Source organism: Equus caballus, chromosome 2, assembly GCF_041296265.1.
Source record: "Equus caballus isolate H_3958 breed thoroughbred chromosome 2, TB-T2T, whole genome shotgun sequence".
Taxonomy (NCBI): Eukaryota; Metazoa; Chordata; class Mammalia; order Perissodactyla; family Equidae; genus Equus; species Equus caballus.
In genome coordinates this window covers 14,440,851-14,456,042 of record NC_091685.1, presented here as the reverse complement: position 1 = coordinate 14,456,042, position 15,192 = coordinate 14,440,851, and the positions used below count along the sequence as shown (strand labels likewise).

General features: G+C 40.2%; 1 protein-coding gene across 8 annotated transcripts in view; it reads left to right on the top strand.

Annotated features, from left to right (window-relative positions):
- ST3GAL3 (ST3 beta-galactoside alpha-2,3-sialyltransferase 3) overlaps positions 1-15,192 on the top strand; it is a 193,247-nt gene that overhangs the window by 109,997 nt on the left and 68,058 nt on the right. For 4 of the 8 annotated variants that reach the window (XM_023631691.2, XM_005607122.4, XM_070260137.1 and 1 more), the window contains one exon: positions 6,613-6,705. In XM_023631691.2, the coding sequence (XP_023487459.1) occupies positions 6,613-6,705 (93 nt within the window). Of the gene's footprint in view, positions 1-515; positions 931-1,718; positions 1,782-6,612; positions 6,706-15,192 lie in introns of those variants that run through there. The other 4 variants (XM_014737325.3, XM_014737326.3, XM_014737327.3 and 1 more) reach the window with 2 other exon arrangements.

Below are 15,192 nucleotides of genomic sequence, written 5' to 3'. Positions count from 1 at the left end.
ACAAAATCAGTATACAAAGATCAGTTGTGTTTCTATACACTAATAACAAGCTATCAGAAAGAAAAATTGAGAAAACAATTTCATTTATAAGTGCATCAAAAAGAATAAAATACCTAGGAATAAATTTAACCGAGAGGTGAAAGACCTGTACATTGGAAACTGTAAGACATTGATCAAAGAAATTGAAGAAGACACAAATAAATGGAAAGATATTCTGTGCTCATAGATTGGAAGAATTAATATTGTTAAAATGTCCATACTACCCAAAGCAATCTAAAGATTCAATGCTATCCCTATCAAAATTTATCAATTAAAATTGTATAGCATAAACATAGAGCAGCACATCTTTCAACCATGTCTTCTCTTGGGCTCTTTCAGCCCCGCATGCCTGGGTTTAAGGGCTGTACTGCCTTAGAGGATTATTATAAAGCTAAATTACGTAATGAGGTCAACTGTCTGGCACATGGTTTAGGTACGTAAATGTTAGTTTCCTTGTTCTTTTCTCTACCACCCAGAAAGAAGATGAGTTTTTTATTTTTAAAGAAGTAAAATGTAGAAACAAAGTTGAATTGGAGCCGTCGCAACAGATCCCTGATGGAGAGTCTCTGTGAGAGTGGCCTATACAGCTCAGGCTAAAGCTTTTACAAGAGCTTCCTGGAGAGCATCCTCCTAGCCAAAATGAAATATATTACGAGGCCCTGGAGACAAAGATAAACCGCAGTGAAATCAGCTCCAGAATCACTGATCAAACAGTAGAGCGGCCCGGTTTGTTGAAAAGGTATTGCAGTGCCCAGGAGCAGTTGCTGAAAGTCAGGGTCTCCAGAGCTGAGAAATACCACAGATTCCAGATGGCTCAGATCAAGCAGTCCCTCGTCTCCTAAAGCGACGAAGAGACATGAGACAGTGCTGCCAAGTTTGTCATAGATCGCTGTAAGTGGGGCAAAAACTGTAGAAGCCTAGGTTTGCACTGGAGTTCACAAAGGGCAAAGGGTCAGTGATGCCCAGGGCAGGATGGATTGGCAACACCCCAAATATGGGTGAATGAAGAGACTGATGATAATGCAGGAAGAGCCAGCAGACCTGTAATAATGGGGACGGAGGGGAGAGGCAGTCAGAGGAGATAGAAATTGTCCTTAAGGAAAAAAGTTTCCATCTTGGAGTTTGAAAGGATCTAAGTAACCTTTCTTACATAAAATCTATTTCAGAAAAAAAGGAAAATGTTTAATGCTAGAATAGGATTACTGAAGCTAACCTAAGCTGCTTCTGCCATCTCCCAAGTCATGTCATTGTTTAAGAGACATCCGTCTACTAATTGGAGAAAGGCCTCTTCATTGGGAAGGCTAGAGAGAACAGAACTGAGGAAGCAGTGGTGGGGTGAGCTCTGTGGAGGGTTCTTATCTGTGTTCATGCAAGGCCTGCCAGCACAGTAATATTGGGTAGCTATATTTGCTTGAAAGGAAACGATTATTTATTAACTATTATTTTTCAGGCAGTGTAGGTGTTATAGACATCGTCTTATTTTATTCTCATAACCATTTCCTCGATCTCTACATCAGGAAATTAGCACATGGAATGAGGGACACATGGTAGGGTGCTGATCTCAGTTCAGTCCTCTCTGAGAGGATTCTAGAAACTAGACTATTGGTCACAAGATGCCCATCACTGATCTGTAGAGTCCTCAGGAATAACCCTCAAAATCCCTTCTCCATTTTCCTCAGCCATTACCACCTCTGCCTGACACTTCCTATCAATCAACTGTCAAGTCAAGGCAACGAATTGAGGTCAGTCCAACATTTTGTTGGGTACTTATATACTCTGTGCCATGCATGGTACTCTGCTCTGCATTATGCTCTGTTTTCATAGTCTAAGAGAGAAAGATATTTAAATGGACAGTTACTCTTCAGTGTAACTAGCGCTAGGCTGTAACAATGTCCTAGTCATCATCGTATCCCTAATCTCAGGCCAATGTCTGGCACATAACAACAAGACTGTTACAGTTAGCATGTATTGAGAGAGAACTATGTGCCAGGCGCTGTACTAAGCACTTTATCCTCAACATAGTCCTCATAGCAGTTTTATGAAGTACTAGCATAATCCTAGTTTTAAAGATGTGGAAATTAAGGCATAGAGCAATTAAATAACACACCCAAAGTCACACAGCTAGTAAAGGATAGAGCCAGGAGACAAATCCAAACAGAGTGACTCTATTGATGCTAAGTGTTTGTTGAATGAACGAACGAATGAGTGAATCAGAGAAAAGAAGGGAAGGAGGTGAGAGAGAAAGGGGGTGTGGGAACAAGGGAGCAAGCTAAAGTGAGAGTCACTTCTAGGTAAAATGGGGTACACAGGCAGGATAGCTTGGTTCTATTTGGGAGGGGAAGCAATCATGAAAAGCTTCATAAAGAAAGTGCTTAAACTGAATGCGCCAGATGAATAGGTCGTCACTGGCCAGGGCAGGGCCAGGTAGCAGAGCTAAGGCCAACCCTTCTACTTTTGTATTACATCTTTTCGCCTCTCACCTACTCAAGGATGTTTCTCCTACAGCTGTCCCGTCTCCACTACATAATTTCTCCTCCTCTTATTCTAATCAGCTTATAAACATACTAAAATATTTCCTAACCTCAAAAAACATCGTTCCCTGCTTCTTCCCTCCAGCTATGGCCCATTTCTCTGTCTCCCTTTATAGCAAACTCCTAAAAATAGTAGTTTATAGGGGCCAGCCGCATAGTGGAGTGGTTAAGTTCACGTGCTGCTTCAGCGGCCTGGGGTTCTTGGGCTCCTATCCTGGGCACCAACCTAAGCACTATTCATTAAGCTATGCTGTGGCGGTGTCCCACATAGAGGAACTAGAATGACCTACAACTAGGAGATACAACTATGGGGCTTTGGGAGGAAAAAAAAAGAGGAAGATTGGCAACAGATCTTAGCTCAGGGCCAATCTTCCTCACCAAAAACAAACAAACAAACAAACTATATTCCATGACTCCAATTCTCCATTTTCTTTTAAACCCAGTGAAATCCGCATTTTGCTCCCACACCCCAGTAAAACAGCCCTTTCAAGGTCAGAAGTAACCTCCATGTTGCCAAATGCAGGTGTCAATCCTATGGCCACACCTTACCAGGCCTACTGCAGTGTTTGACACAGTCTATCCCTGCATCCTTCTTGAGACACTTCCTTCCCTTGGCACTATGCTCAATTGTCATCACACTCTCTCCTGATTATTTTTCTATTTCATGGACTGCTCCTTTTAGCCTCTTTCAGTGCTGCTCCTCGCCTCCCAAATGTTGATCCTTAAAATGCACCCCTGGATCAGGACACTCTCCCACTGGAAGTCATTCAGTGACTCTCTCCTGTGACAGAATCCAGACTTGAGCTGTGTTCAAAGCCTCCACCCTCTGGCTGCCTGCCTGTGCTGCCCCATCTTTCACGTAACGTTTCTGTGGTGCTCTAGAGCGCAGCCAGCCCTTGCGAATGTCCTTTCTCACCACAGCCTCCCAAGATCCCTGGGAATCCAGTGCTTCCTGTTTGCAGATGAGGAAGCTGAGAATCAGATTTTCCATCACTGGCCAAGGTCACACAGCTTGCCAGTGTCCTCTGTGAAAATTTTGGATTCCACATCCTATGCTCTTCCCACTTACAACCCATTGCTTGGCCTGATTCCTTAAACTCGCTGCTTCGGAGTGAAGCAGGGGAGTGGAAGTCTGGTGCCTTCTTTTGGGTTCCAGTCTGTCCATCTGGATTTCCTCTTGAGAGTACAGTGGTTTACACTCTTCGCCCCAGGGGTTTGGTAGTCACGTTTGCAGGACAATGGGTGCTCTTAATGGTTGAAATGCTAAATCTCCCAAAATGAAAGGCCAGCTGCAGAGTATGAAGAGAACAAGGGCTGAGTGATTTGATCAGACATCTGTGGGGGCCTCCTGGCATTTGGAGTGTGAGTGCCTTAGAGAAACTAACTATTCTGGCCCAAGGGAGTTGGCAACTGTTAATCTTGCTGGTTTTGACCGCTAACTGCCCCAGAGGTCCCAGCCTGCTGTATGACTCAGAATCCCCAACACTCCCCCTATTCTTCTCTCACTGGGATAGTCAGGAGGCCATTTCTAAGGCATTTTAATTTGGTAATAATTTGACGTGGCCCACTGTACCCGGGGCTATGCTTTTAGAAGTTACTGTTGCTTTCTGAATGGAGGGTTGAAATGGGGAGCTGCTCATCCTTGATATCTGACTACCTTGCACTGTGTGGGAAGAGCCTTCCCTGCTGGGTTCTGGCTTCCCTGTGCTCCAGCTTGCCAGTGCTTCCTCTTCTCCATTATAGGTTACCTGAGTCCGTGGACCCTGGAGTGTCCCATGGCCCTTATTCTAGAAGCACCTTGGCAAAAGTTGGTGGTGTAAACTAGAGAGAGGAAAAATGTGGCCAAAGGTTTGTCTGTTGTTGTACATGCCATCCATCTTTCTTCTTCTTTGTGAAACTTTTTGGCATTCAGAAAGACCGCAAGAACCCACAGTACAAGGTAGGCAAGCAGATAATGGGGGATTGGGAGACAAGGATATGAGGGATTCATAATGCCTCACTGCTTGTATACACACTTTCAAAGAGCTGTGCGAGGCCTTCTCCATCCTCCTCTCTATCCAGTCTCTGCCTGCACTGACCTCCTGTGTGCTCTCCTCAGACTCTGCTTCCCTCTGTGATGTCTCTTACTGTGATACACATAGTGCCATGTTAAGAGCTCCTGCACTGGTGTTAGAGAGAAATGGGTTCAAATCCAATATCTACCACTTACCAGCTATATGCTCTTGGATAAGTCTCTTCATCTTTCTGAGCTTGTGTGTAAATTAATAATGAATAGCACCTACTCACATAGCTATTGAGAGGAGTAATAGAAAAAATCTATAATGTTTTAATCACCGTGACTAGTCCAAAAGCTTCCAGTAAGTTCAGTAGTTGCACTGAAATTTATATTTTGTTTCTGAAATCCAGTTGTTAAGAAAATATTGCTATGTAAATTATTTTGTTAAACCTTTGACTTTCTTTTGCTTACCAAATAAAGTCCCGATTCTGGCTTGTCAGTCAGCATTTGCATTTGCATTTGAGGCTTTAAATTTCATTGGTAGGGAAGGGTAAAAAAATGTAGATTTCTAGAAGAAATTACACACGGATAGAGATGAGTTTGTATAAATTCAATGAGCAATTACTCTGTTCAAGGCCCTGGACTAGGCCCACAGGGGCACATGAGTGAATCACGCAGGACACACAACAGACAGTGGCATGATCATTTCTGGCTATCTAGTACAGGCGTCAGCCCCCTGTCTCCCATACCCACCCCTCCCAGTCCCTGCAGAAGGCAGCCCTGGGGGAATTGCCACAGGGCCCCAGCACAGTAGAGCAGCTGGTCATCAGAGTGTTGGCAGCAGGCCCAAGAGTGGAGGCGGGTGAGGTTGGGACCAGGAACTGGCAACCAGCCAGGGCTCTTCAGGTGCCCCAGCACACAGGGCCTCTAGCCCCAGCAGTCACTGAATGTGTCCTGTTCTTTCGTGTGGTTTTCCCTAGACTGCAGTGGGCAGAGTTTTTGGTGGCCAGGCAGTGACTCCAGCCCCACATTGAAAACATAAGGACACTGAAGCCCATAGATGTGAAGTGATTTGACTACAGTCACACAGCAGCAAAGCCAGGGCTGGAACACACAAGTCTGCTGAAAATATTCAGCAATCTCTGACTTGTGGATTCCGAGATTGTCTTGTTTCCAGTCTAAGAGCAGTGAGACTGTCAGGGTCATTTTACTCCTTCAGAAAATTATAAGGGTCTTCTGTGTACCCAACTCTGTGTAAGGTACTGGGGGTGCAGGGTTAAATCAGGCTCTGACCTCAGGGGCTTACAGTATAATGAGGGAGACGTACTGCTAACAGTTACAGTACAGCATGGCAAGTGCTAATGGGGATAAGTACGTTATGTGGGTGGCAGGGAGAGGGACTGTGGGAGCATAGAGGTGGCACTTAGCCCCATCTCAGGGTTAGGGTATTACTCCCAGTGAAGTTGACATCTGAGCTTAGTTGTGAAGGACCAGTAGGCATAGCCAGACGGAGGAGGACAAAGAAGAATATTGCAGGCAGAGAGAATAGGTTGCAGAAATAGCCCAACTTATATTTGGTCTCTGTTCAAGGCCCTGAGTGGTTCCCACTGGCTGGGTCATAGCGTGTATGGAGAGAATAGAGGCAGATGAGGCTGGACATGTAGGACCATACAAGGAAGGTTGAAAGGGCAGTATGAGTAGCAAAGCCTGAGCAGCATTCTCGTTAGGTCTCTAAGCTCCACTTTCCCCATCTGGGAGCCTGGATGGGGTTCCTGATTTCCTTGGTGTCAGGCTGACTGCTAAGAATCTATTCAAAAGCCAGTGAGTTCCGTTTACCAAATTCCATTGAGGGGCCTTGCTTATTTATCTACCTATTCCTTTGTGATTTTTTCCCCCTGAAAGCTTGATGTAGAAAAGGGGCTAAAGTGCTGATTATAGAGAATGAAGCTTTATTCGAGTTTTAAACGCCTACAAGCCCTTCATGAACTAATAACCTGCTGACTGCTCAGTGCCTGGCAAGCTGTGACTTTCCTTCTCTTTCCATAGGCCTCCTGAGTTAGCCACCAAGTACGCAAACTTTTCAGAGGGAACTTGCAAGCCTGGACATGCTTCAGCCTTGATGACTGCCATCTTCCCCCGGTAAGTGCTCCAGTTTCTTCCCATCACCCAGACAACCTGGTCCATGGTCCAGCAGTCAGAGACTCTGCCCTCATGGCAAGTGATATGCTCCTGAGAAGAGGAGATTCTATTGTAAGTTCCCTTCTGTCTTCTCAAGTCTGTGGGTGCCTGGAAAGGACTTTACTTCTAGTTGGTTCCTACCCCAATCCTACTCTATGCCTCGCTACGCCTTACCCACTCTCCTGCTTCTTGGAGCTTGCACCTGCCAGCACAGCTTGTTTCTGTGAGGGGGAGCGAGGAGGTAGAATCTAGGTGGTTGCCACTTGGAAGCCTGGTATCCAGAAGCAGCCAGACAAAGCTCCCCAGCACAGAAGCTCCTGTCATACAATCAGTGTCCAAACTCTTTTGGAAGCTAGGACCAGCTTCCTGGCCTCAGGGAAGTATATCCAAATATAGCAGGGAAGAAATAGGAGTTTCTGAGGCTGACTGTTTTGACTCTTTCCTTCTTTGTCTATTTTGCTTTCTGGAGTTCCTGATTTCCTTGATAGTAGGCTTGCTGAATGAAGCTGTGCCAAACCCTGGGAGTTCCTTTTACCAAATTCGCTAAGAGGCCTCACTTACTTATCTGCCTTTTCCTTTTGGGTCTTCTTTTCCTGCAGCCTTAGTGTGGAGAAGGGCCTGATGTGCTGAGATTGTCTTGTCTGCAGTCTGGAGTGCAGTGAAACTGTCAGGATCATTTTGTACCTTTGGAAAGTTATAGAAGTGTCTGATGTGGAGGGGCTGGAGGAATGGCTGCTCAGGACCCTCCAAGACTCAGGATGTAGCGCTTGGACCACCAGAGGAGCCTAGGGGTGGCCTCTTGGGGTGGGCTGTTCATGGGGGAAGGGCTTTCACCCCATCCTTTAGAAGGCTGAGGTGAGGGCACACAATGTGCTTGCAGAGGAATGCTGAGAAACAGCTTGCCCAAAAGGAAACCCAGGATATTTGGGTTTTATGCTCCTTTTCTTTTTCTGATGTGAACGGTCCAAGCTTAGCTCCTGTGTAAAACAGGCTCTGCGGCTGAATATCTGGTGTTCAGATAGAGATCTCTTTGTCCAGGGTCTGCCTTCCGAATTGATTCCAAATATTCTACTTCCCCCAACTATTTATTGAGCTCCTCCTCAGTGTCTGGCTCCACGTTCCATATTCTTACACGTGTTTTCTCAGGCCCTCGTGACTCAGTCCCCTGGGCCAGACACCTGTGAGTGTCCTTGACCTGTATATAGGTTTCTTTTACATTTTCTAATTGAAAGTAATACAAGCATGTGGTTAAAAAAATAAATAACTCAAACACTACAAAAGGGTATGTATTCCCACTCCAGACCCCTTCCCCAGAGACAGCCAATGTTACCATAAATGGGAACATACTGTATTTATTGTTCTGCATCTTGCTTTTTACTCCTAACAATGTATGTTAGAAATTATCCCATTACCAGCATATATAGTAATCTTATTTCTTAAAGATTATGCAATATACAATTGTATGGATATATCATAATTTTATTAAAAGTAAGGCTTACTGAAGCTTAATTTACATATGGTAAAATTTAGTTTTTAGTGTAGTTGTATGAGTGTTGATAAATGCACATCTTTGAGTAACCACCGCAACAATCAATAGAACGTTTCCATCATCAGCCCTCATCAGAAGTTCCCTCATGCTCTTTTACAGTTAACCCCCCCCCGACCCCAGCCCCTGACAACCACTGGTTGGTTTTCTGTCCCTGCAGTATTTCCAGAATGTCATAGAAATGGAGTTATATAGTGTGTAGCCTTTTGAGTCTGCCTATTGCATTTAGTATAATCCATTTGAGAGGCATACATGTATTGTGTATATCAGCTTTATGTTCTTTTTTATTGCTGAATAGTATTCCATTGTATGGATGTAACACAGCCTGTTTATCTACTTAACAGTCAAAAGACATTTGTATTAATTCCACTTATAGGTAATTATAAAAAAACCTCTATAAACATTTGTATACAGGATATATGTTTAACTTTATAAGAAATTGCCAAACTGTTTTCCAAATTGACTGTACTATTTTGCTTTCCCGTCAGCAATTATGAAAGTTCCAGTTGCTCTACATCTGTGTCATCAGTGTTTTTAATTTTAGCTATTCTAGTAGATTTATAGTGCTATCTCACTGTGGTTTTAAAATGCATTTTACTAATGACTAATCATATTGAGTATCATTTTCATGTGTTTATTTGGCATTCTTTTATCTTTGAGGAACTGTCCAAATCTGTTGCCATTTTTTAATTGATTGTCTTCTTATTGAATTGTAAGACAACTTTACATATTCTGGATAGAAGCCCTTTGCCAGATAGGTGGTTTACAAATATTTTCTTCCAGTCTATGGCTTGCCTTTTCATTCTGTTAACAGTGTCTTTCATAGAGCAGTTTTTAATCTTGCTGAAGCCCAATTTATCAACTTTTTCTTTTATGGATTTTGCTCTTGGTGTTTTATCTAAGAAATCTTTCCCTAATCCAAGGTCAGAAGTTTTTTTCCTGTTTCTTCTATAATTTTTATAGGGTTAGCTCTTATGTTTAGGTCTATGACCCTTTCAAGTAATTTTTGTATATAGTGAAATGTTAAAGTTAAGGTTCATTTTTTGCATACGTGTATTCAGTTGTTCCAGAACCATTTGTTGAAGACTATTCTTTCTCCATTGAATTTCTCTGCCATGTTTCTTGAAAATCAGTTAAATGTATGGAAAGATATATGTGGGTCTGTTTCTGGATTCCCTATTCTATTCCATTGATCTTTATGTCTATCCTCACACCAATATCATACATACATAGACAGCCATGTCTTCTGTTAATAAAGACAGTTTTATTTCATCCTTTCCCATCTGGATGCTTCCTATTCCTTTTTCTTGCTTCGTTGCACTGGCTAGACTCTAGTACGATATTGAATAGATAAAGTGAGCGTGAATATACTTGCCTTGTTTCCAATCTTTGGAGGAAAGCATTTAGTCTTTCACCATTATGGTGTTAGCTGTAGGATTTTCATAGATACCCTTTTTGAGATAGAGCAAGTTCTCTTCTATTTCTAGTTTATTGAGAATTTTTATAATGAATAGTATTGAATCTTGTCAAATACTTTTTCTGCATTTTTTTAGATGACCATATATGGCTTTTCTTTTTCAGTCTATTAATATAGTGAATTACATTGATTTTTTTTTATTGATTGATTTTTTTAACGTTAAACCAACGTTTCATTTCTGGGATAAACTTCATTTGGTCCTGATGTTTTGTTCTTTTTATATATTGCTGGGTTCAATTTGCTGATTTTTTTAAGCATTTTTGTTTTTCCGTTCATGAGCAATATTGGTCTTTTCTTGTAATCTTTAGTTTTGGTTTCAGGTCAATGCTGACATCATAGAATAAGTGGGAAAAATTCCTTCATCTGCAGATTTCTGAAAGTTTTGTGTAGAATTGATAATATTTTTCCCTAAATGTTTGGTAGAATTCACCAACAAAGACATCTAGGCCTATAATTTTCTTTATGGGAAGGTTCTTTACTAAGAATTAAATTTCTTTAATAGATCTAGGGCTTCCCTATTTCTATTTGAGTTTTCCTGTTTCTTCTTTGGTAGTTTGTCTCTTTCAGGGAATTTATGCATTTTGTCTAAATTGTTGAATTTATTGGCATAAAATTGTTCGTAATATCATCATTATTATTTTAACACCTAGGATCTCAAGAGTGGTCCTTTCTTTTATGCCTGACATTGGTAATTTGTATGTTTTCTCTTTTTTTCCTAATCTGCCTGCTTAGTGGTTTATCATTTTTATTGAGTATCTCAAAGAACTAGATTTTAGGTTCATTGATTTTTCTCTATTGGTTTTTTTTTCACTGTATTCTTGTTTTCTGCTCTTGTCTTTATTATTTCCTACCTTCCACTTATTTAGGGTTTAATGTGTTTTTGTTTGTTTGTTTGTTTCTTAAGGTAGAAGTTTAGACCATTGATTTGATTCCTTTCTAATATAAGCATTTAATGCTATAAATTTCCCTCAATAAACTGTATCAGCTACCTCCCACAAATTTTGATATTGTATTGTTATTTTCATTGAGTTAAAAATTAAAAATATTTTCTAACTTCACTTGTGATTTATACTTTGACCCATGGGTTCTTTTGAAGTGTTTTGCTTTAATTTCCAAATGTTTGAGGATGTTTCAGATATTTTTGTTATAGATATCTGGTCTGTTTTTGTTGTGATCAGAGAATATGCTTTGTATGATTTTAATACTTTTAAATTGACTGTTAGGATAAAATATGGTCTATCTTTGGAATATTCTGTGTACACTTGAAAAGAAAATATTTCTGCTGTTATTGGGTATTCTATAAATGGCAATTAGATTAGATTGGTTGATAGTGTTTGTCAAGTTTCCTCTATCCTTACTGATTTCCTGTCACTTACTAACAGATGGATGTTGATTCTCTATCAATTTTTGCTTCATGTATTTTGAAGCTCTTCCCTTTAGTGCATATACATTTAGGATTGTTGTATCCCCTTGCTGAATAGATTCCTTCATTATTTTGAAATGTCCCTTTTTGCCTGGTAATAATCCTTGCTCTGAATCTTCCTTTGGTTGATATTAACGTAACCACTTCAGTCTTTTTAAAATTAGCTTCATCGTGGCATATGTTTTTCCATCCTTTTACATTTTTGTGTGTTGGGGGGAAAGAGTATATTTGTTTTTACACTTGAGCCTCAGAAAAGTTGGGTATTAGGGCTGGTTGGCAGCAGTCCATCATTTTACATCTAACCTACCTGTCTCTTTATGATTAAAATGGATTTCTTATAGACAGCACATAGTTGAGTCTTGCTTTTTTATCCAATCTGACAGTGTCTCCCTTTTATTGGAGTTTTTATACCATTTACATTTAATATAATCATCAATAAGTTTGTGTTTAAATCTATCATCTTGCTATTAGTTTTTACTTTTTTCTTTTCTTTTCTTTTCCTGCCTCCTTTTGGAAGAATTGAGTGTGTTTTATGGCTTCATTTTACCCCACTATTGGCTTAATAGCTCTACCTATTTGTTGTGTGTTTTTCTTGATTGTTCTAGAGTTTACAGCGTATATCTTTAATTTATAATCTATTTTCAAATAATATTATAGCACTTCACTTAGAGTTTAAGAACCTTACAATAGTATATTTCCATTCCCCCTCCTATCCTTTGTGCTATTTTTTTCTTTTTATTATTTTTGGGTTTTTTTTGTTTTGGGGAAGATTAGCCCTGAGCCAACATCTGCCACCAATCTTCCTCCCTTTGCTGAGGAAGACCGGCCCTGAGCTAACATCCACGCCCATCTTTCCTCTACCCTTTATGTGGGATGGCTTGACAAGTGACACGTCAGTCTGCACCCAAGATCCAAACAGGTGAACCCCGAGCCACCGAAGTAGAATGTACGAATTTAACTGCTGCGCCACTAGGCCAGACCCAACCCTTCCTGCTATTTTTGTCAGACATTTTACATCTATATGTGTTATAAACCCACTCAGCATTGTTCTCATCTATTTTTGTTTTAAACAGTGATTTAAAAATGAGCAGGAAAAGGCAACCTGTAGAATGGGAGAAGATATTTACAAATCATTTATCTGATGTGGGATTAATATCTAGAATATATAAAGAACTCCTACAGCTCAACAACAACAAAAAGACAAACAACTGATTAAAAAATGGGCAAAGGACTTGAATAGACACTTCTCTAAAGAAGATATACAATGGCCAACAAGCATGTGAAAAACTGCTCAGCATCACTAATCATTAGGGAAATGCAAATCAAATCCACAGTGGGACACCACCTCACACCATTAGGATGACTGTTATCAAAAAAAAAAAAAACCAGAAAATAATGAGTGTTGATGAGAACGTGGAGAAATTGGAACCCTTGTGTGCTGTTGGTAAGAATGTAAAATGGTGCAGCCACTATGGAAAACAGTATAGAGATTCCTCAAAAAGATTGAAAATAAAATTACCACATGATCCAGCAATTTCACTTCTGGGTATATACCCAAAAGAAATGAAAGCAAGATCTCAAATTGATATCTGTACACCCATGTTCATAGCAGCATTATTCACAATAACCAAAGCAGCTCGAGTGTCCATCAACAGATGAAAGGATAAACAAAATGTGTATATGCCTACAATGGAATATTATTAATTTAAGCCTATTTAATAGCCTTAAAAATGAAGGAAATTCTGACATGCTACAACATGGATGAACCTTGAGGACATTATGGTAAGCGAAATAAGCCAGTTGTAGAAAGACAAATACTGTTTGGTTCCACTTATATAAGGTATCTAGAATAGTCAAATTCATTGAGACAGAAAATAGAGTGGTGGTGGCCAGGGAATGGGAGGAGGGGCAAATGGGATGTTGCTGTTTAATGAATATAGCAGTTCAGTTTTGCAAGATGAAAAGAGTTCTGGAGATTGGTTGCATAATAATGTGAATGTACTTAACACTATTGAATTGTACACTTAAAAATGTTTTAGATGATAAATTTTGTTATGTGTATTTTACCACAATTTATTTTTTTATTTTTTTGAGGAAGATTAGCCCTGAGCTAACATCCTGAGCTAACATCCTCTAGCAGTCCTCCTACTTTGCTGAGGAAGACTGGCCCTGAGCTAACATCCATGCCCATCTTCCTCTACTTTATCTGTGGGACGCCTGCCACAGCATGGCTTGATGAGGAGTGCGTAGGTCCGCGCCTGGGATCTGAACTGGGAACCCCGGCACCAAAGCGGAGCATGCGAACTTAACCGCTGCGCCACTGGGCCAGCCCCACAATTTAAATTTTATTTTTTAATTTTTAATGAAGGGGAAGTGGGAAGTCTTTTATGAACTTATTTTTACTCTTTGTCTTTCTTCCTTTCTATAGTTACATAATTCCATATGATATCCTTTTTCTTCTGCCTAAAGAACTTCTTTTAACATTTTTTATGAGACAGGTCTGATGGCAATGAAGTCTTTCAGTTTTGGTTTGTCTGATAAGGTCTTTATTTTACCTTAAGTTTTGAAGTCTTTTTTTTTTTTTTTTACTGAGGTATACAATTCTAGGCTGACAGTTCCTCACACACAAACAGTACGTTAAAGATATAACTTCATTTTGTTTTGGCTTGCATAGTTTCTAACGAAAGTCTTCTGTCATCCGTTATCTTTTTTAGTTCATTATGTAACGTTTCTATTTTCCTCTGGCTGCTTTTTGAGATTTTCTCATTATTACTGGTTTGAGCAATTTGATTATGATGTTCCCTGTTGTGGTTTTCTTTATTTGGCTTGGGGTTTATTTAGCTCTTTGGATCTATGGGATTTTACTTTTGGGTTTTTTTTTAATCAAATTTGTAGCTTATTTTTGGTCCCCATTTTTCCAAATATTTTTTCTGTCCTACCTCCCTTCCCAGGATTCCAATTACATGTATGTTATTTGTCCCACAGGCTGCTGATGCTCTGTTGTTTTGTTTTTTGTTTTCAGTCTTATTTCTCTCTGTGCTTCATTTTGGATGGTTGACATTGCTATGTTTTCATATCCACTGATTTTTCTTTTGTAGTGTTTAATCAGCTATTTATCCCATCTGGTATATTTTCATTTCAGATATTGTGTTTTTAACCTCTCTAGTTCCAATTAGATCTTTTTATATCTTCCATTTCATTCCTTATTATGCTCATGGGTTCTTGTGCCTTCTTGAACATATGGAACATAGTTATAATAGCTGTTTTAGCATCCTTGTCTGCTAATTCCATCATGTCTGTCATTTCTGGGATGGTTTCTACTGATTGAATTTTCTCCTGGTTATGGCCTATATTTTTCAGAGTCTTTATATGCCTGCCTGGTAATTTTTTATTAGATTCCAGACAGTGCAAATTTTATGTTTTTTCCCTGCTAGATTTTGTTGTTTTCCTTTACGTAGCACTGGATTTTGCTGGGGCTGTGGTTATGTTGCTTGGAATCAATTGTAGGCCTTTGAGCCTCGCTTTTAACATTTTTAGCACAGATCTTGAGCAGTCTTTTGTCTAGGACTAGTTTATCTCCATTACTAATGCAGTACCTTCTGAGGACTCAACCCAGTGCCTTGTGCATCAGGAGGTATTTCCCCTCTGGCAGATTATTTCCACTGTGGTTTGTGTGAATCCAACCAATTTCCAGCACTCTATGAACACCAGCAATTATTTGGCTTACTAATGGTCTTTCCTCAGCCTCAGAGTTTCCCCTCATGTATACACATGTCAGCACTTGGCCAAAGATCTGAGGGGACCCCTTTGCAGATCTCCAGAGCTTTCTGTGCAACTCTGTCTTCTAGAGTAGTCTTCTCCACAAATTCTAGTCTCCTTGGCCTACCTAAACTTTGACCTGACTTCTCAACTCAGAAAGACCCTCAGGCTCTACTTGGGGTCCCCATCCCTGCACTGGTCTGAAAACTATTGTTTCATGTATTTTGACTTTTCTAGTGTTTA